Raw genomic sequence first — 20,662 nt, 5'->3', positions numbered from 1 at the left:
CGTAATACTTAGTTTAAATAAATACGGTAGCCTACAAGTGTAACAGTATAATGCTTTTTGTAAGGTCTTTTAAATAATAAATTAATATATTTTAACATCTTCGTATCTTGTCAATCGATCTGTTAAAAACGTATACTTTGAATTGGCGCCAAAACGACCATTCGGATGCCAATGGGCTTGTGACGTCACGCGTTACGAATCCGACTGACCGCTCAAACAAGTTCATACGAATTTGTTTAGCCTGCTTGTTGTAATCGGTTGTTTTACACCATTTTAACTAATTAACGCCCATAAAATATCTTTAGTTATAAGATACAAGTACTGCATAGCTCCGATGTGCACAAACATTACAGTGAAGACGCCAAATAAAGCTTTTTTGGCCATTTCTAGTACCTAATGAAAAAATGCATAAAAAATGATCGAACGCATTTGAACGTTATGAAACGAGATGTTAAAATTAAACAAACCACTATGCTTTTTTCCGTAGGTCTTGTTCATTACACAAAACTAAATTTAATGATGTGGACTGTAGACTATACAAATATACTATCAGCACTGAAATTAGCACTTATTTGGCTTGACAGGTACTACAATACCAAAATCGTTTATTCTTTGAACGTTAATATTATTGTTTATATTTGAATTATATTTCTGTACTTTTGTTACTGAGTTTAATTTGTGGAAACCTATTATTGGTTCTGAGAAAAAGTTTGCATCGGATGATAAAAAAATACCCATCATGATTATATCTATTTTGGGCAAGTTATTGGATTTTCCTTGTAAAAAACCAATGTCAGTCATACTGCTATGGAAGCTTATAAATGGAAACAAAAAAAGGCAAAGAAAAAGACGAAATTTAACTATAAAAAACAAATAAAAAGCTACAAGCCGCTCGCGTCAGACGATCTCAAGATATGATTTGAGTGAACGTAGAATCCATTAGTCACGCGTGACGTCATCAACCTTTTGGCCAGTTACGGGCCGTTTTATTTCGTTCAAACTTAAAACAGGAAATTATGAATGAAAACATTAATTTCAAACGTTTATAGTAAAATGCTTTTAATCATAAAAATATTATTTTTTATTTATAAATCATATAACACAAAGTGTTTTACAAGTATAATACGTTAAATTACATTCCCAGGAGTTACAACAACTCAATTCGGGACATAAATAATATTAGCATTTAGAAAATAACAAATATTGAGAACAACAAAGAAACAGAGTAAGTTTAGCACCTTTATAACTAAATATACAACAACAATATTTACGCCTAAACCCTTTTCTTACACGAGCAGAATAAATATATATAAAAAAACGCTTTTAAGAAAAAAAAAGTAGTGAATCCACTAAAGGAGATAAGGTCATTAATATCACATGCCATGCAGATGATGCTGCCATAGTGATGATGAGAACATATCCATCTCAGTTAGTAAACATCTGAATGCCTTAGAAATGTCGTACAGTACAATAAACACATGATTATTGGAAACATAATTCGGATATACAAAACGTGTGTCAGACCAAATCACGGTGTATACAACAAAGGCGAGGATAGATAGAGAGAAAATAAAAAATACGAAAAACCAAGTAGAAAAACTAAATAGAAAAACTAAATAACTGCTCAGAACGTCAGAGATGAAAGTACTAAAGGCAATCGCAGGGAAACCCAAAAGAGGCAGAATCTAGAGTCAAGAAGTTAGACGGATTTGCGATACCCATTGCATGGTAAATAGATTTTGGAGAGATTACGTCAATAATTTCATTAATCGACAGCTCTAAAATCCCCAGACCATTGCCCACGAAATCCCGGCCGTTTGCCGTCTGCCCGGAAGACCACCGAGGAGAGGAAAGAACCGCTGAAACTCAAAGTCTCAGGAGTTAGCTTTTAGCTGATACCAAATTAATCGATCTTAACCGAGAAGAAGAAGATTAAACCAGAAATAATTTTCACTCAGATCTTACAAGAAAGGTTTAGGTAGAAGTCCTTGAGAGCCACGCTTTGCAATTTACGCACTTCATTTACTCATTTTCAATACTCGATACATTTAAACTCATTTCCCAGTTTATGAAAATACCATATTCGACGAGTGACAGCATTCGTGAACCACCCATACGAATGCAGTCGATTAAAAACCAATCGACTTTATCTCGAGTGCCCCAAAGCACTCGACATTGACAGTCGAATGCGACATTATAACTTCAGCTGTCAAACTTCCTTTTTGTAAAACGCTCGGCATTTGTTTGAATGACGAGTAGGTACTTTTTTTGTTTTTTAACTTTTTACATTTAACATTTACATAATTTACAACACTGATCAATGTTATCATGATGACGTATCAACAAATGTGCAACAAATATAGCTGTACTTATTTTTAATCCAATATCAAATGATGTTTCACTAGAAACGTGATTTCAAAATTATTTTATCGCTCGTCAATGTCGAAGTCATAGAATTAAGAACAGTCCAGATAACGCATACGCGCATCAAACAGAAGGCGACTAAACTACTCTTAAACGAGTAGTTTTACGTTTCTTTGTAGACGTCGCTCAGTACGCAACTCCCGATTTAAATTCAACTATATTGTGCCGTTTTAAAGTGTAGAAATGCTGCTGGAATCAAAAAGAAACAGGACGGGATCACATTTTATGTGTAAGTAGCAAATGCATTTCCCAAAATTTTTATTATTTTTCCACCTGTCAGATTGTCAAAAAAACACAATGGATATTTTGTTAGTGTTGCCAGGGTAGTTAATTTTTTACGCTACTTTTTATTTATGAGAACATTGGTTTTAATTGATTTAATGGAATGTTAGCTTATTTTTTGCTTATTTTGAGAGAACTGACAAAAATTGTACCTCTCGGATTAAACAACGCAGTGGTGGACATTTGACCGAGATTATTTTTAAAATATCAAATAGTATTTAACATGACATAGAAATATCCGCTTCATGTAAAATAAAATTTGTATATTTTTTTAAGTTTAAACTTCATTAATTCAGTTTCCCTTTACTTATCTACTCTGTTGTGTCAATCAATGTTTCCGCGTGTACAATAAAATTTAAGAAAAATGGCTTTTTAAAAAAATAAAAAGTGCTCATTTAAAAGCGATTATAAACTCCAATAAATCCCAATTCAAGCAAGAAATGCTCGCTTGAACATGAATTTTGCATGACTTTTGAAAATCACCTAGACGGTACGCCTAACGTATTTATCTACCGAGCAACTTCAAAGCCGGCTGCCTTAACGTCTCGATACATACACTCAGAAAGATAGTAAAACAGATTGAAAAAATAAAATAACTCAATTATTTTTTTAGAGTGGTAACTTTCTGACGCATATAATCTGTGTCTGACGCCTAGATACTCTTATTTGTTCATAGGAGAGAACCTAGCGACATTATTTTCCCATCTAGGCATTCGTTTTATAAAAGTGACAGTTATATCGGAATTTAATTCGACTTTAAAATTTACTAATTTCTCTTTTATATTTTTAATGGGCTTTTAAGAAAAAAAGTGCCAACCTCAAAACGATTAAAAGTTTAAAAAAATCATAACTAAAGGAAAAATTGCTCGGTGGAGCAAAATTTTTGACACTTTTAATGCGTAGATAAACGTATCGACGGGTTCTAGACCCGTCGGTATAAAACGATGTACTTACATCAAAACTTGATGGTGGGGGGTATCGGTAGTATACCTTTGTAGTCGGTCGGGAGACATACTGAAGCTATGTCATTTAAGAGTGTAGATATGTGTACCGCGACGTACGCTTCCCCTTGTTTCATATTGATGTACCTACCCAAAACTTGAAGGTCGGGGGTCGGTAGTATATCTTTATAATCGCTAGAGCGAATTTATATTCAACTGTACCGTCAAGGTGAAGGTATGACGTCTTTATCTCCCATCATAATAGAGGCCCTGGGCTGAGAACGGCTTTTTAAAATGTCAAAATCGCACGATTTTCTTGCCTTTTAACGCGCTGCCCTTACACAGCGGCCATTTAAAATTCTGCCGTAGATAAAATGTTTATCTTCCTTTAAATCGTGTTTTATTTGTAATCTTTTATATTAGACAGATAACGCGCATTTATTATCTGCAAATTTATCTGAATGAAGCTCTACGCTAATCATAGCGTTCTCGTACACAACGCGATACCCTGTCAACAGCCAATATACGCAGATCGCGAGTTAGAGATAAACTGATTAGTGATAAAGTTTCATATTAATTGTATGTATATTTATATAACGAAGATTGTTATTAAAATTTAAAATTATTTGGGCGTACCCCGGGTAAAAAAAATCATTAAAAAAGCGGTTCGTAGGGCGGTGAATTCGAAGATCTGTCAAGTTTGTGAGCTGAAGAAGAGAGGCTAGCTGTGGGTCGCTGCTGTTCCCCGCTGTGTTCAGTTTAGTCACGTAATGTTTTTAATATTAAAAAAAAAAAACAGTAATTTAAAATCATCATCATTCTTTTCCCACACCTAATGGTGCATAGAGCACTGGATTGTTCACAAATCGCAGCATATTAATGACGCTTATACTGACACACACCTAAACACTTACTCCCACACTATAGTCCTTAAAATATAGCTTGACATTTGTCAGAAAAAGTGACGACATTACTTTGTAGTAACGTCTAAGGAGTTATTTATATTGACACACGAAAAATCATTTGTATCTAGCGTGTTAATTTATTTTTTAATACAATGCTTGACACATAAATCAACATAAATATATAAAATCAGCTGTATGTTCAAATGTTTGCAGACTGGCTGGATTTACTCCCTAGGGAGTTATTCATATTTAAATTTATTTCAACAGAGAGGGAAAACATTCTTGAGAAGGGAATATGGAAGTCTAGGCATTTACAGGGCTTATGACCTGTCATTGGCTGGTTTAAGTGGCCACTTTACACACTGTGTAACATTCACCATTCTGCCTATGTTTGTCTGAATTATCTGTTATTATATCCGTTTACTTTTGTGAAATAAAAGAGCTGAAACCTTTATCTCGTGGGTGAGATTCATCCGGCTGAACCAAAACTTCAGCTCTTTTACTTCACAAAAGTCAACAGTTGGAAGTGTTGAGGAAATGTGGATGTTTAAACATAGGCAGGATGGGAATGTGGCCACTTAAACCAGAAAATGACAGGTCGTAAGCCCTGTAAATCCCTAGACTTCCATATTCCCTTCGCAAGAATGCTTTCCCTCTCTGTTGAAATAAATTTAAATATAAAATCAGCTTTAAAACTAAAAAAAAAAAAACAAAATAAATCTAATTATTAACGACGTTCTTACATGGTTACATCATTTTGCAAAAACGAGATGGGACAAATTGATCAATGTAAATTATAGAATAAAAAAATAATAATTTGATGTTGTTCATGAAAAAAGTATAAATGTCTCATTTTTTGGTGAATAATTGTCTTAAACACACTATAATAGGCTTGTTTTTGCGTTTTTATATCAATTTTCGGAAACAGAGTTTCATGTTTGCATGAAAAAACAGATGAAATCAATTTGATCGGTGATCAGTAATTTTCCATCACTAATGACATTAGTTTGACAGCTGTCATTTTAACCAAGCTATATTTTAAGGACTATAATACACACAAACACACATTCACACTTACTCTCATGAAAATACACATAAACACACCCTTTTGTTGTAACAAAATTTAATAATGTGTATGATTCTTATTTAGAAACCTCGCTAGTCTGTCTTTAAAATGTATTTTTTTATTGTTACTATATCTCTGTCGACTGTTTCTTTAAAATAAATATTTAATATCTCAATCAATTTTGTCGCATGAAGGCAAGGTGATCAGTCTTACGCTTCGGGTACCAGTACAGGATCTATGAAATATTCTAGTGTAAAAAAAAACACCTTTTATACAAATATTTTATATCAACCCGAGAGCTCTTGCATGGTAGGCAAACGCGCTGACCATAACACCACGAGGCATGAGTGATTTTTAATGTATTTTCATTTAAAATATTACAACAGAGATGAAGAACATTTTATGGAAGGTAATATACAAGACAAGGCATCTACAGGACTTATAGATGTTAAGATATGGGCAGAATGGTGAATGATTACACAGTGTATAAAAATGCTACTTAAACCTGCCAATGACAGGTCGTAAGCCCTGTAGATGCCTAGACTTCTTTATTATTCATCTTTGTTGTAATATGTTAATATGACCAGCTCCCCAGGGAGTTACATTCAGTCCTTGTCTACAAAAATTTGGACAAACTAAAAAATTGACGAAAAATCCACCTGGTCCATGAAGAAGTATAGAAATTGGAAAAATAACATTTTCAGGCGTTGCTTAGTCTAGTATGTAGGTGAAATAATTCAATTAGATGAATCTCACCCGCATAAATAAAGGTTTCAGCTCTTTAACTTCACAAACATTAACAGATAAAAGAATTGAAGGAATACAGATGTTCAAATATGGGCAGAATGGTGAATGTTACACAGTGTGTAAAGTGGCCTCTTAAACCAACAAGTGACAGGTCATAAGCTCTGTAGATGCCTAGACGTCTATATTACCTTCTCTAAAATGTTCTTCATCTCTGTTGTAATATATTAATATTAACAGCTCCCCAGGAAGTCGAATCGATCCTTGTCTACAAAATTTGGACAAACTCAAAATATTGTTGTATTTTTATTATTTATCTCTTGTGTGACTGTGATGTCACCACTAGGCTACATACGAAACAAGATATATATCTCTTAAGCTCGGGTTTCCTAGGACAGCGGTGCCCGTATTTTAACGGCCGTAGTGAACATTAACGCGGTTGACAGCCGTCGTAACGGTGACTAGAGAGTGGTATTCTATAAAAATGGTGTTGATAACACCGTTAAAAAATAAAACCACTCTCTAGTCACCACTACGACGGCTTTCCACCGCATCACCGTTCACTACGGCCGTTAAGATACGGGCACCGCTGTCCTAGGAAACCCTAGCTTTATTTATTTTAAATGATGATTAACACATTTCAAATTACAACAGGGATGGAAAACACCTTAGAGAAGTGAAAATAGCAGTATGGGCATCTAGGCCTGTTTAAGTGGCCACTTTACACACTGTGTAGTTCAAACATCTACTTCACTAAAATCGAGAGATGGAAGAATTGAAGGAATATGAATTTTCAAACATAGGCAAACATTTAATCAAATTGAAAACATTCAAAATTAATTTATAAGGAGCCTGGAATATCGTTTTGGTAACATTGAAAATGATTACGGCGCATCTTTGATCAATTTTAATATAGAATCACTACAAAAAAGGCGCCTTAGATATGATTTAATTTTTCTTTTCAAAATTCTCAATAACATAGTTGATTCGCCGTATCTTTTACAAAATATTGGTTTCCGTTGTCCTCTTCGCTATACTAGATTAAATTCCCTTTTTATGTACCAACTAGTACAAACAATTATACCTCGAATTCATTCATTAGACGTACCTGTAGAAATTATAACGGACTCAGTATTGATGTAGACATTTTTAACTGCACGTTGCATTTGTTCAGAAAATTTCTTCATGGGGTCGATTATTTGGGATAGTTGCTGAATGTGCATCTTGAGTGGTTTATGCTATGTATATGTGCCGCATGTAATGTATATGTTTGTGTATGTTTTATATGTGCGTTCGTGTGTGTGCGTGGATGGCTCGGAGTGTACATTCGGTATTTTTATTTATTTTAATTTATTACCTCCATGGAAAACGCAAATGTCAACAATTATCCTTTTTTCACTTAAAATTCTTATTTATTTTTTATTTTTTGTCACATTTAATGTTTATATCTTTTTAATTTATGAAAACTTAATTGGTCTTTTTATGTTAAAAAATTGTTGTTTTTAATACTGATTTTGTATGACTGTATGTTTTCTAAATAAAATAAAATAAAGAAATAAAATAAATAATAAAATAGGCAAAATGGTGGATGTTACACAGTGTGTAAAGTGGCCACTTAAACCAGCCAATGACAAGCCATAAGCCCTGTAGATGCTTAGACTTCCATATTCCCTCGTCAAAAATGTTTCCCCTCTCTGTTAATTAAATTCTCAGACTTTTGTGAAAAAAGCATTCAATTTCATTAGTTTTGATTTTTGCTTCGTTTCTTGCAAAATCATAGCATAAACTATAAATATTTTAATATTCTTTTAATTTTAATAATACATAATAAAAAATTTAAACATAATTTTTTATTTCACTTTTAAAAAAACGAAAACTAGCTCGTAAACAATTTTACACACACGATAGGCTGCTCGCGTACACGGTAATAGAATAAAACAACGTGTAAAAGTGTGTCTGCTATTAGAATTCTGATTTCCTTAGTGCGTAATAGAAAACTCCAAAATTGATGTAGTTAAGTCCATCGGAGATTTAGGAGTTGTTTTGGACTGTAAATTGACATACAACGAGTATATAGATAATACAGTAAATAAATAAAGGAGCTGAAACCTTTATCACGTGGGTGAGATTCACCCGGCTGAACCAAATCACCTACTAGGCAACGCCTGAAAACAATTTTTCAATTTTTATACTTCTTCTTTTACCATGTAGTTGATTCAACAATGTTTGAGTAGGTCCAAATGCTTGCAGACTGGCTGGATTTCCTCCCCAGGGAGTACCACTTAAACCACCCAATGACAGATAAGTCCTGTAAATGGCTAGAGGTCCTTATTCCCTTCTCAGTAATGTTTTTCCTCTCTGTTGAAATAAATTTAAGTGCAAATCTTGTCTCGATGTCCCTTATGTTTGTCAATGCTTCTTTCCTTTTTTAAAATGTTTTAAACTATTCTTTTATTGTAATATTTAAACCCTATACATTGTATACATGGACATCTTCAATATTATTATTTCAGAGGCATGATGTGGTGGGCGAGCTGAATATTAATTACTGTTAATATTCTTCCCAGGTGACAGAGAACAGCCAATAATGTTGGATGATAAGGAAGTGGAGGTATAAACGGAACTCCTACTCTCCAGTGACCCCCGTGGAAGCCTTTAACAAGATGGCGGACAACGCTGGATATGAACACAACGAAGAAAAAACGGTGAGTCTAAATTTTCTACTACAATAATTGAAGACCTCCGCGGAAGAAGGATCTATATTTAGTACATGTGGTCAAAAAGTGATTTTTTAATGAAATAATGATCTATATAGCATTAGGTAGGTGTTGGAATGTTTTTTCTCTTATTGCAACACTGATTTTGACTCATATCTATGGTTAAAGTCTTTGTTTTCGCGTATAAGGATCTATGTGAATCAAAAGTAAAAAAGTTAAAAGGATCTATGTGACTGTAAGTATTAATAGACTAGAAAAGGTCCACCAATTTTTTTTTCAAGTACGGCTACCGGTTAAACATTAACTTTTCTAATCATGCTGAAAGTATGCAGTACCATGGAATAAACTCTCTTAAAATTCGAAGAATAATGTTAGACCAGTTATTTTTATTCGAATGAATAAATAATAAAATTGATTCTCCAAACCTACTTGAAAGACTTCCATTCCGTGTGCCATCTAGACCCACAAGACAAAGTCTTCTGTTTTACACAGAAAACGCGTCAACAAACTATTTGAAACAATCTACAATACCTAGAATATGCGACCAATATAACAATATATTTACCGAGGCTGATATTTTTTGTGACAATGTATGTCAATTTAGATAAAAAATTATGGAAATTTTGAGAGAAGCAGATATTTAACTTTATTGATATATACATATTTTTTCATTTCGTTTCTTTTACATTTATTATATTGAACATAATTTAAATTATTGTATTAAGTGTAAACAATTTTTTTGGTGTGTGCATGAGTGTCTTACATTAATATATAAAGAAATTGGCAATATTTGTGTACATACTGTTTGTTTACCTAATAAAATAAATTAAATAAACATAGAAAAACTAACTGTATTACAAAATAGTGTAGTGGTCAAGACGCTTGACTCACAGACGGAAGGTTCCGGGTTCGATTCCCGGTGAGAACACAAAAATTAAATGTGATTTTTCTCAAGCCTGGGTGTTCTGTGATGTAATTCACCGCTGTAATTGGGCCTCCTGGCCTGTTGTGGTGCAAAAATAAAATAAAAATAAATAAAGCCTTTAGAATCATTTTGAAAAAAAAACATATACACGAGGGTAAAGTCGATGGTAAATGAAATGAAATTATTAACATATAAACAAAGAATATTTTACAATACAATGATATTTGTTCATAAAATTATAAACTCTAATAAAAAAACAGAATTTCGGAAAAAAATTGATCGGAACCAGCATGAACACGATCACAATACTAGAGAAAAGAACAAAATTAGACTTCCATTTAGGAAAAAGGCAAAGTCACAAAATTCCATTTTATTTAAAGCAATTAAAAAGTATTACGAAATGGAAAAAAATATTTATGAAGAAAAAAACATATCAAAATTTAAAATAATGGTCAAGACATATGTGATAAACAATTTATAAATTAAATATATTTGCAATGTTATTATTAGAACACACATAACAATATGTATGATATGTGTGCCCTACTTTAAGATTTAAATTTAAAAAAAAATTAAAAAATGGCGGATATTAACTCTTGTGTGGGTGATGGCTGTGATGTCACATTAGTCGACATAGGATACAAGATTTGATATATCTCTCTTATGTTTTTTAATAATGAATTCATATTTTCTGTAATCTTAAAATTGACATTTTCACACCTGATTTGCAAAGTATAATTTGTATAACTATGCTAAATGTTAATACGAAAAATATTTATCCATGCTACGCGAAGAATGAGTCCGCTAATTTAGCAACACATCTATTCAGATACCTTATACAAGAGAGAGCACGAAGATAAAAATCATGACAAGGAAGACAGAGACGCTATTCTGTGGCGGGTGTTGTTTAAAACAGATTCAGTCTTCAGCCGGTTGATGACAGTTATGGGGGACGCACGCGTGTAATATGAGCGGCGTATTTGTGATTTTTAATTTATTTTGCAATAACAGGGCTAAATTATATGTTTTTTTGCATAAATTATGAATAAAGATTTATTAAAAAGTATGTCTTTATGTTTTTTTTTTCAAATGTTTAAACTTTAGAATATTCCATCTTTTACTAGTGGTAACACGATGTTACAACACCGCGCGCAAAGGGATTATTTACCAAAGTCCTTTAAGAGTTAACCAGGTCGAGCTGTCTTTTTTTCCATATGGATACTTCTTCCGAGGAGGTCTTCAATTAGAGTTTATCCAAACGTTTGTAGAGAAAATACCGGATTTCACCCAGGGCTACCAGTTTCGACACGAATTTGATCCTCGAGACTAAGATGCTTATGCATCCAAACACTAATTTTGAATTGCTCGATAAGTTGGAACGGTTGCGGAATGTTTACCCAGGGGCGAATCGTCCAAATAAGCGATTATGCACAGATGTTATTAAATATTTGTAAACAGGTGGTTATTTATTTATTTATTTTAAAGAAACAAACAGTCGACAATGATATAGTAACATTTGAAAAAAATTAAAAAGCGCCTCGATTGTGAACGCTATCTTCATCTGTACATATCGAGACGGTATGCTTAACTTCTGTACTATCTGTATCTTACCTCGGTATGTTCTCTGACATCATATGATCGAAACGAACCAATGAATGACCGCAAAAATTAGTCCACGTTCCTTACGCCATTAAAATTAAAAATAGTTCTCATTTTTATTTTAAATAGGCTTCCGTAATAAAAAGTGATCACTTCAAAGCGACTTTAAACTCCAATAAATCCCAATTCAAGCAAAAAATGCTCGCTTGAACATGATTTTTAAAGGACTATTGACACTTGCCAAGACAATATGCTTAACGATCGTCGGTATTTATCTACCGAGCAATTACAAAGCCGGCTCGAGTCTCGATACGTACACTCCGGAAGATAGTAAAACAGACGGAAAAAATATAAAAACTCAATTTATTTTTTACATTAGTAACATTTTACGCCTAGATGCTCTTGTACGTTAATAGGGCAGCATCTAGCTAGTCTAGCCACATCATCTAGCCACTCGTTTCCAAAACTGACAGTTATGTCACAATTTAATTCGACTTCAAAATTGACTTATTTCTCTCTCATATTTTTAATAGCTTCCCGTTGTTTCATGACGATGTACCTACCCAAAACTCGAAGGGGGGGGGGGGGTCGGTAGTGTATCTTCGTAATAGCTAGAGAGAATTTATCTTCAACTATACTTTCAAGTTTTTGGCGTATCCATCTCAAATTACACCTTGCAAGAAAAAGGTACTTTTTTTATTGTCAATATATTTTTTTTATTATACATAAGAGGTAAAACAAAGTTTAAAAAAATCTCACAAAGGCATGGCCTGCTCGTGGGTTTACAAGAAATGTTTATGAACGATTTATTGATTTATTAGTTCCATGTGCAGCACAAAATTGATAAAATAAAAAAGAATAGAATTAATTTCTTAAGTATACCTCGATAAAAAAGCTTATATAGGTTTGAAACCGGTCGTTAGAATAAATAAATAATAAGTGGTTAAAAACAATAATTAACAAATTACAACAGAGATGGAGAATACCTTAAATAAGGGAATATGGAAATCTATGCATTTATAGGGCTTATGACTTGTCATTGGCTGGTTTAAGTGCGGCCTCCGTGGTGTAGTGGTCAAGACGCTGGACTCACGCACGGAAGGTTCCGGGTTCGATTCCCGGTGAGAACACAAAAAAAATTAAAATGTGATTTTTCTCAAGCCTGGTTGTTCTGTAATGTAATTCACCACTGTAATTGGGCCTCCTGGCCTATTATAGTGCAAAAAAATGATAAAAAAATAAATAATGATAAATGATAAAGTGGCCACTTTGCACACTGTGTAACATTCACTATTTTGCCTCTGTTTAAACATCCATATTTCTTCAATTCTTCCATCTGTTGATTTAAGTGAAGTTAAAGAGCTGAAACCTTTATTGTTGTGAAGAGATTCATCTGACTGAATTATTTCACATACTAGGCAACGCCTGAAAACAATTTTCCAATTTTTAAACTTCTTCTTGGACCAGTTGATTTCATTACAATATTTGAGTTTGTCCAAATGTTCGTAGACAAAAGACTGGATTTAACCAGCTCTCTCCATCTATTTAAGGCACTCTCCATCCCTGTTGTAATTTGTTAATCTTAATGACTCACGAGGGGGTTAAATCCAGTCTTTTGTCTACGAACATTTGGACAAACTCAAATATTGTAAAAACAATAACGTTTTATTTATTTTACTTAAATATAAAATTGAATAATTGATTTTCCAGGAAGATGCAAGTGACATCGCATTAAGTAGAATTACTTTTGACAATGGAGATAAAAATGTGAGTTAAATTAATTTTATATTATTTATTTATTTCTCAAAAATTTCGGTTCATCTCTGTTGTAATATCTGTACGATAGAATTAAGAATAGTCCAGAAGGCGCGTAGAATCATATTTGAATACATCGGACTGTGTCCAATAATTCCCCCACTCCGGCTTACTTTTGCCGCGCGCATACTTGAAGTCACCGGGTAATATGGCCAGATCGCGAAGAATATAACCATAACACAAATGTAAGGTAAGAAAAAGCAATCTGTTGATTTCTCTAAAATTTAACTGTACACGCGGAAACATTGATTGACACAACAGAGAAGATAAGTAAAGGGTCATTTCATAAGAGTAATTTAATTAATGAACTTTAAACTTAAAATATAAAACATATTTTATTTGACATAAAACGAATATTTTTATATCATGTTAAATAATATTTGATGTTTTAAAGATTATGTTGTTCAAATGTCCCCCACGGCGTTGTTTAATCCGAGGTCCAATTTTCATTAGTTGTTTCATTAGATGAGCAAAGTAGGGTAAAAAAAATTACTACCCTGGCAACACTTACGAAATTTCCATTTTGTTTGCTTCGACAATTTGACGGATGGAAAAATAATTAAATTTTTAAGTAATGCATTTGCTACTTACACATACATTTGCTAATTACACATGATTTATGATCCCATCCTGTTTCTTTAAGATCCCATTAGTATTTCTACACTTTCAAACGACACAACACGGCATAGTTGAATTCAAATCAGGAGTTGCGTACTGAGCGATGTCTACAAAGAAACTAATTGGTCAAAGCGTAAGCCTACTCATTTATGAGTAGTTAAGTCGCCTTTTGTTTGATGTGCGTATGCTGTTTCTGGACTATTCTTAATTTTATGATCTGTGCCTTAAAGCTGAAATGCTGGAAGCAGCGTTGCCATTACTATCGATTTTCGGAGCAATCTACCGATCTAGCGAATTTTATTGAAATTCTACCGATTTCTATACATTTCCTTTTTTTTTCCATAGAACAATAGTCAATACAAATAAAACGAACACATATTATAATAAATTTATTGTTTGTTTGCTCACTTAGGTTACCATCTGTTGACTGTTAAAAAACTGCTTATCTATCGTACATAAGTATATAATGAATGATATTTCAATGAAATGAATTGGTGAATGGTGATTCTCGGTCATTTTCAAATATACAATACTGTCGCATAATAAATCATGACCACAGAATTTCACGACATTATAAAATTTATAAACCTCTTGGCCTATCTTATGAAGAGAAATGTAAAAGGATCACCTTTCATAAAAAAAATGATAGAAATGGATTTTTTTCAGTTAATTATCTATTTTCTATTTAAATTCAGTTGAATCATTGTTTTAAGCAATTTAGTTTTTTTTTTTTTTTAATTTTATTAGGGAAATCAACAGTTCTACATACATATTTTTAGTAAACAAACAGATATAGTGTATAAACTCAGAACTAATAACAGATTTCCACATAGTATACAAAGTTAGTGAAGAATATATATATTACATATCAAATAAATACATACAATTTATACATATAACAATGTTATTTTCAAGTACTCAATAATCAAAGATTTTTTAAATATTAATTTTAAGAACATTAAGTTACTGTAAATTGGGCGGGATAAGGACAAAAATGCTTGAAGAGAGGATAAGGAGGGGGGGGGGGGGGGAAATGTACATATTTATTATTATAATGTCTACTAAGTTATATAATACATTTTTAGTGTAAATTTTAAATCTGACAGAGTGATGTTTGTATAATCTATATTTTTAAATTTTGTATTGTACATTGAAAAAGTCCTACGAAAAAAAGCATTTTTAACATACGATGTTTTACTTATTGGTACATGAAACAGGTGGTACCGTCTACAAATCCTGGCTGGCACATGTATTGTTATTAAACCAAGCAGCTCTGTACAGTTAAATCATTGTTTTAAGCAATTTAGTTGAATCATTGTTTAAGCATTGGTAACTAAGTGTGATTTAATTAATTTATTTCGCTACATACACCGATATCAAAATATTTATGCCTTAAACCCCTAAAGAGTTTGTATAGTTACAAAAAATACAGTGTTCTTGAAATAGAAATTAAAATATCAGCATAACCTCAAAGTGGTAAAACAAGATTTGTCTGAATTCTGGGCCAGTTTTGCAAGCCGGAATCAATGTGTTTTGGTGATTCACATATTGAAGTCCTTTTGGTTTTCAATTGTTCATTTGTCAAGCGTTTTCGACTGTTTAAAGCAATGGCCTTAGGCAAAACGGCGCTTTAATTTTGAACAAATGTCAAATTTATTTTTGCCCCTCTCCTCTCTCCCTCGCCACTCCCGAATCTACCGATTTATTTTTCTAAATCTACCTATTTTCGCTTGATCGAGTCTGGCAACTCTGCTCACTTATTTTCCAGGAAGAAGCAAATGACATTGGATTAAGTCAAATTACTTTTGAAGAAGGAGATAAAAGATTCTAGTTGAATTTATTATCATTACGATATTATAAAATGGTTTCGTAACTTGGGATAAATTGGTTGAAATTACTTTTCCAATCAATCGATCGCAATTGATTAAAAAGAATAACATATTTTAATCAGTATTACTCATTTTAATAGACAAATTAATTGAAAAATTGACTTTGTGAGGCATGGAATTATAGGACGGGTGCGCGTGAGTTGATTTGAGGTTAAATGAAAAAGATGAATTACAATTGAATATAACAATAGCGAGCACTGGCGGAGAGCTGTGGACAGGCGACACGAAACGCCAAGATGAAACGCAGTGCGTTCTTGCACGACGTTTAATATCTCGTCCGAGTTGACGTTGCAGCGGACTACGCGTTGCGGGCCAAAGCGGAGCTCGGTCCTGTCAACTTCTCGCCGCAAAGTAATAATCTCTTATATATATACATATACTAAACTTAAATAATTAACGTATATATTCAAAACAATTCGAAATTTAATTTATATACAGGAACTTTTAAAGATTTATCTTGCAATGTGCCAATCAATTTTGGAGTACGGTATAATCGGAGGGGGTGGTGCAAGTGACACAGTTTTAAATAGTGTATTTGTTGCACAAAAATCCATGGTTAAAATAATGTTTAGAGTCCCGATACAGACATCTACTGAAGACACATTCCACCACAAATCACAACTTATGACACCAAAACAATACTCGCTTACAGATTCAGAACTACTCTTACGCAAATGAAAGACATAACCCCTACAATACATCACATACAAATAATATAATCACTAGATCCTCAACACAAAGACAACTTAAACAAATACAAACTAATTCCACTTTCGGACAAAGAGATTTTGAGTATTATTCAATTAAAATCTATAACCTACTTCCACTATCTATTAAAACAATTAGTAACGAGAAAATGTTCAAAAAGGCTATAAAAAATGGAGAGTGGAGCTAGGTAGAAGTAAAATGGATTGTCTCATTTGCCCAAACCAATATTGAATCAACTGCTTCACAAATGTACAGCTTATGTTATATTTTTGTTATTTCATTGTGCGTTTTGTAATACAAATAATAAGGATGTACATAAATTAAGTATAAACATAAATACGTAGTGTTTAAAACTGTCTGAACACTTTGTTAATTATCTCTGTTTATTAAGTTAGTCTTTTTTGTTTATTCTCAAATGTAAAAATTAAAAAAAAAAAGTATATTGTTAAGTGTCCTCGGCACGGGTAACCCCAGTGAGGTCACATTATTTTTATTATCTTTATATATATAATTCCTCTGTACGTGTGATGTCACCGAACTCCTCCTAAACGGCTAAACCGATATACGTGCGGTTTTCAGAGAAATATAGATCTTTGCGCTGTGCGTGTTCGTAGATATTAAAATCTTCAATCCAATATGTAAAAAAGAAGTAAGGAGCATAAATGTTTTATTCATCGATCTACCAGGGTTGCATTCGAGGAGAATACATTTACAAAAAAATGGAATGATGTTTGTGTATAAAAAAAATTGTTTTTGAATGTTTACAAACAGCATTTGTTTTTTGTGGATCTCAATCAGATTCTTTCCTTAAATTTTTTATGATTTCTACCCATTTATTTATTTGTACTGGATTTTTTAATACTAAAATAATATGAAATTCAATACATTTTTAAAAATCGTATTCCAATATAAGTACACCCCTCTGTTGGTGAAAAAATCGGAGTATGACGTTTGCAAGAAGAATGCCATATTTGAAAAAATATTTATTTTATGTTTTGGAATTCAACCATAAACAAGTACCTAGGTACCTACTTATCGATGAAAAGTCTTTTTCCAGGGTAATAAATAGCAGGCAAGCCAACGTTCGGGCAGGACAACGTCTGTCGGGTCCGCTAGTTAATTATAGTTTGTAGGGCAAAAAATATGAATAAATATGAAATATGCTCCTGAGAGCCTTAAACACGCTCGCCTACTTTACGAGACATCAAGCTCTCGACGTCCTGGACGTCCGCTGCTGACTCTTCGTCGGCAGTTTATGTCAGAACTACGGGACGCGAATCTGGCTTGGGATACAGATGCATGGAGGCTGTAATCGACACATGAGAACTAATATTAACTGCCTTTTTTGGTCGTTTTCTTTTGGCAGAGCAGTCGTGGACACATTGGGATCCGCCTCCACCAGCTTCTGTCTTCAAACTCAAATTAATTTACTTAACCAAAATATCGATATATAAATAACTAGCTGAAGCGTTAGCAGAATCAAAGCATCCGCTTCATTTTCAATCACAAAAAGTATGACCATGTATCACCGTTTCACTCCAAACTTAAATGGCTTCGTTTTTATCAGCGCATAAACTTTCAATCTCTCTCACTTCTTTATAATATTCTTCATAACCCTTGCGCTCCAAAATGTCAATATCGTCTCCCCATCTTTTCTGTGGCCTTCCAACACTTCTTTTGTTTGCCCACGGTCTCCACTTTATTATTCTGGGTGTCCACCTGCCATCATTTTGCCTCTCCAAGTGTCCTGCCCACTGCCATTTCATTTTATTTTCTACCATTAAGACCATTGAGAACACTAAATTTTGTGAACACTTCTGGCAGTGAGGGACATGGTTTCAAGAGCGTATGTTGTCACCGGCAGAACACAAGATCTTTCTTTAAAGGTCCATATTTTGTTCTTTGTAGACATGGCGATACTTTTTTGTTGCCAAATTTGTATCAAAATCTCCGCAGCAAAGCGCGTCATGATAATTTATCTCTCAATTCCAGCACCGCTTTTAAGTTAAAAGGATCGGACCAAGAACTGGACCTTGCGGAACCCCGCTAAGTACGTTATGTTCCACAGATAGTGTGCTACCTATTTTTACTTGAAAGGTGCGATTGTTCGAGAAAGATTCGATCCATCGTAAGATCAGTTGCCCGGCTGTAAAGTAAAAATATATTTTGAATTTGATTTTTCTAGGTGGAAGACAATAGGAGAACCTCAGACGAAAAAACGATCGACAAAGAGGACACCGAACAAGGAATGTTCTCTAAAGTTCTCTCTGGAATGGGAGATTCAACCGCCGGATTTTTCAAATCTCATAAAAAAATCATAAGATATTTAGCCTTAGCAATATTAAATTTAGCTGTTTTTGGATACTTCTTCGTGGCTTTAAATTACTGGCACGAATCTGGTAAGAACTTTTGATTTCAATTTATTTATTAATGTATATGTACAGTCTATTCAAATCTTTATAAAAAAATAGAAACATTAATTGCATTTTCAAAATCAATATGGATTTTTTGGAGAAATGTTTTCATGCATAAGATGTAAAACCAAATTGTTAAAAAATATTTCTTTACAAAAACGCAACATGTTTGGCCTTGACAATTGTCACGTCAAGATTCGTGACAATGTTTGATTTAAATTTAAACGGTCACAAGCAAAGTGTCGTATTAAGGGCGCGGACAATGCAATGAATCGTTTTCGCGGGAATTAAAAAAAAATTTTTTTCTTAAAATTTCTAATTTGTACATGTTTAATGACTACACAAAAAATTTCTAATTTGTACATGTTTAATGACTACACAGCACCGTATCGCTGGGATGTTTGCAAGGGAAAGGTTAACTGCTTTCTCGTAGTCAATGCATGTTTTCGTGATACAATGACACAACGCTCGCATTCAATGCTTGTTTTAGTGATATTATGACACAACGCTTGCAGGCAATACTTGTTTTAGTGATATAATGAGACAACGCTCTTAGTCAATGCTTGTTTTAGTGTACTTATGACACAACGCTCGCAGTCAATGCATGTTTTAGTGATACAATGACACAACGCTCGCATTCAATGCTTGTTTTAGTGATATTATAACACAACGCTTGCAGGCAATACTTGTTTTAGTGATATAATGAGACAACGCTCTTAGTCAATGCTTGTTTTAGTGTACTTATGACACAACGCTCGCAGTGAATGCATGTTGTAGTGATACAATGACACAACGCTCGTAGTCAATGCATGTTTTAGTGATACAATGACACAACGCTCGCAGTCAATGCTTGTTTTAGTGTAATAATGACACAACACTCGCAGTCGGTGCATGATCAGTGGTGTATTAATATGTTAATGGTCATATCACACCGTTGCATCGAGAATCTGTTCAAACTACGAGTTAACTTCCGGGGTAGATAAAGACATTAAAAGACAGCAACCAATGTTCGCTCAGTATCCAAATTGTCTCGGCTTGTTTAAAAATCGTAAATATTGTGGTAAAAAAAAAACTTTGATAATGATGTTTTTCTTTTCAGACAGAGGAAGAGAATGGGAGTTTTGTGACGGGTTTGGTATGCTGCTGATTTTGTACAGCATAATATATTTCTTCATCATATATTTTCTCCTGGTCAAACAATTCTTCGGGAAGGCCATACGACTGATGTTGCTGAGGCCGATTTACAAGTGTTATGTACGCCTTTGGAAACTTTGGTAAATTTGATTCAAATTTTGTGCCACATCACAATATATAAGCAGATAATACCTTCAACAATGTTTGAGTATGTCCAAATGCTTGCAGACTGGCTGGATTTTCTCCCTAGGGAGTTGTTCACATTTAAATTTATTTCAACAGAGAGGGAAAACGTTTTTGAGAAGGAAATATGGAAGTCTAGGCATTTACAGGGCTTATGACCTCTCATTGGCTGGTTTAAGTGGCACTTTACACACTGTGTAACATTCACTATTCTGCCCATGTTTGAACATCCACATTCCCTCAACTCTTCCATCTGTTGACTTTTGTGAAGTAAAAGAGCTGAAACCTTTATCTCCCT

The 20,662-nt window shown here is 33.4% G+C and overlaps 1 protein-coding gene across 4 annotated transcripts in view; it reads left to right on the top strand.

Annotated features, from left to right (window-relative positions):
* CNT2 (Concentrative nucleoside transporter 2) overlaps positions 1-20,662 on the top strand; it is a 44,429-nt gene that overhangs the window by 7,030 nt on the left and 16,737 nt on the right. For 2 of the 4 annotated variants that reach the window (XM_088230284.1, XM_088230288.1), the window contains exons 1-5: positions 4,148-4,414; positions 8,930-9,067; positions 13,314-13,370; positions 18,819-19,032; positions 20,147-20,321. In XM_088230284.1, coding sequence (XP_088086410.1) covers positions 8,957-9,067; positions 13,314-13,370; positions 18,819-19,032; positions 20,147-20,321 — 557 coding nt within the window. In that variant the 5' untranslated portion in view covers positions 4,148-4,414; positions 8,930-8,956. Of the gene's footprint in view, positions 1-4,147; positions 4,415-8,929; positions 9,068-13,313; positions 13,371-18,818; positions 19,033-20,146; positions 20,322-20,662 lie in introns of those variants that run through there. The other 2 variants (XM_088230287.1, XM_088230286.1) reach the window with 1 other exon arrangement.

The sequence above is a fragment of the Micrasema longulum genome, unplaced genomic scaffold (assembly GCF_059751315.1).
Source record: "Micrasema longulum isolate JH-2025_06_02 unplaced genomic scaffold, ASM5975131v1 h1tg000745l, whole genome shotgun sequence".
NCBI classification, from domain to species: Eukaryota; Metazoa; Arthropoda; class Insecta; order Trichoptera; family Brachycentridae; genus Micrasema; species Micrasema longulum.
Note: the sequence above shows the minus strand (reverse complement) of the source record. Positions and strands in the feature narration are given on the sequence as shown.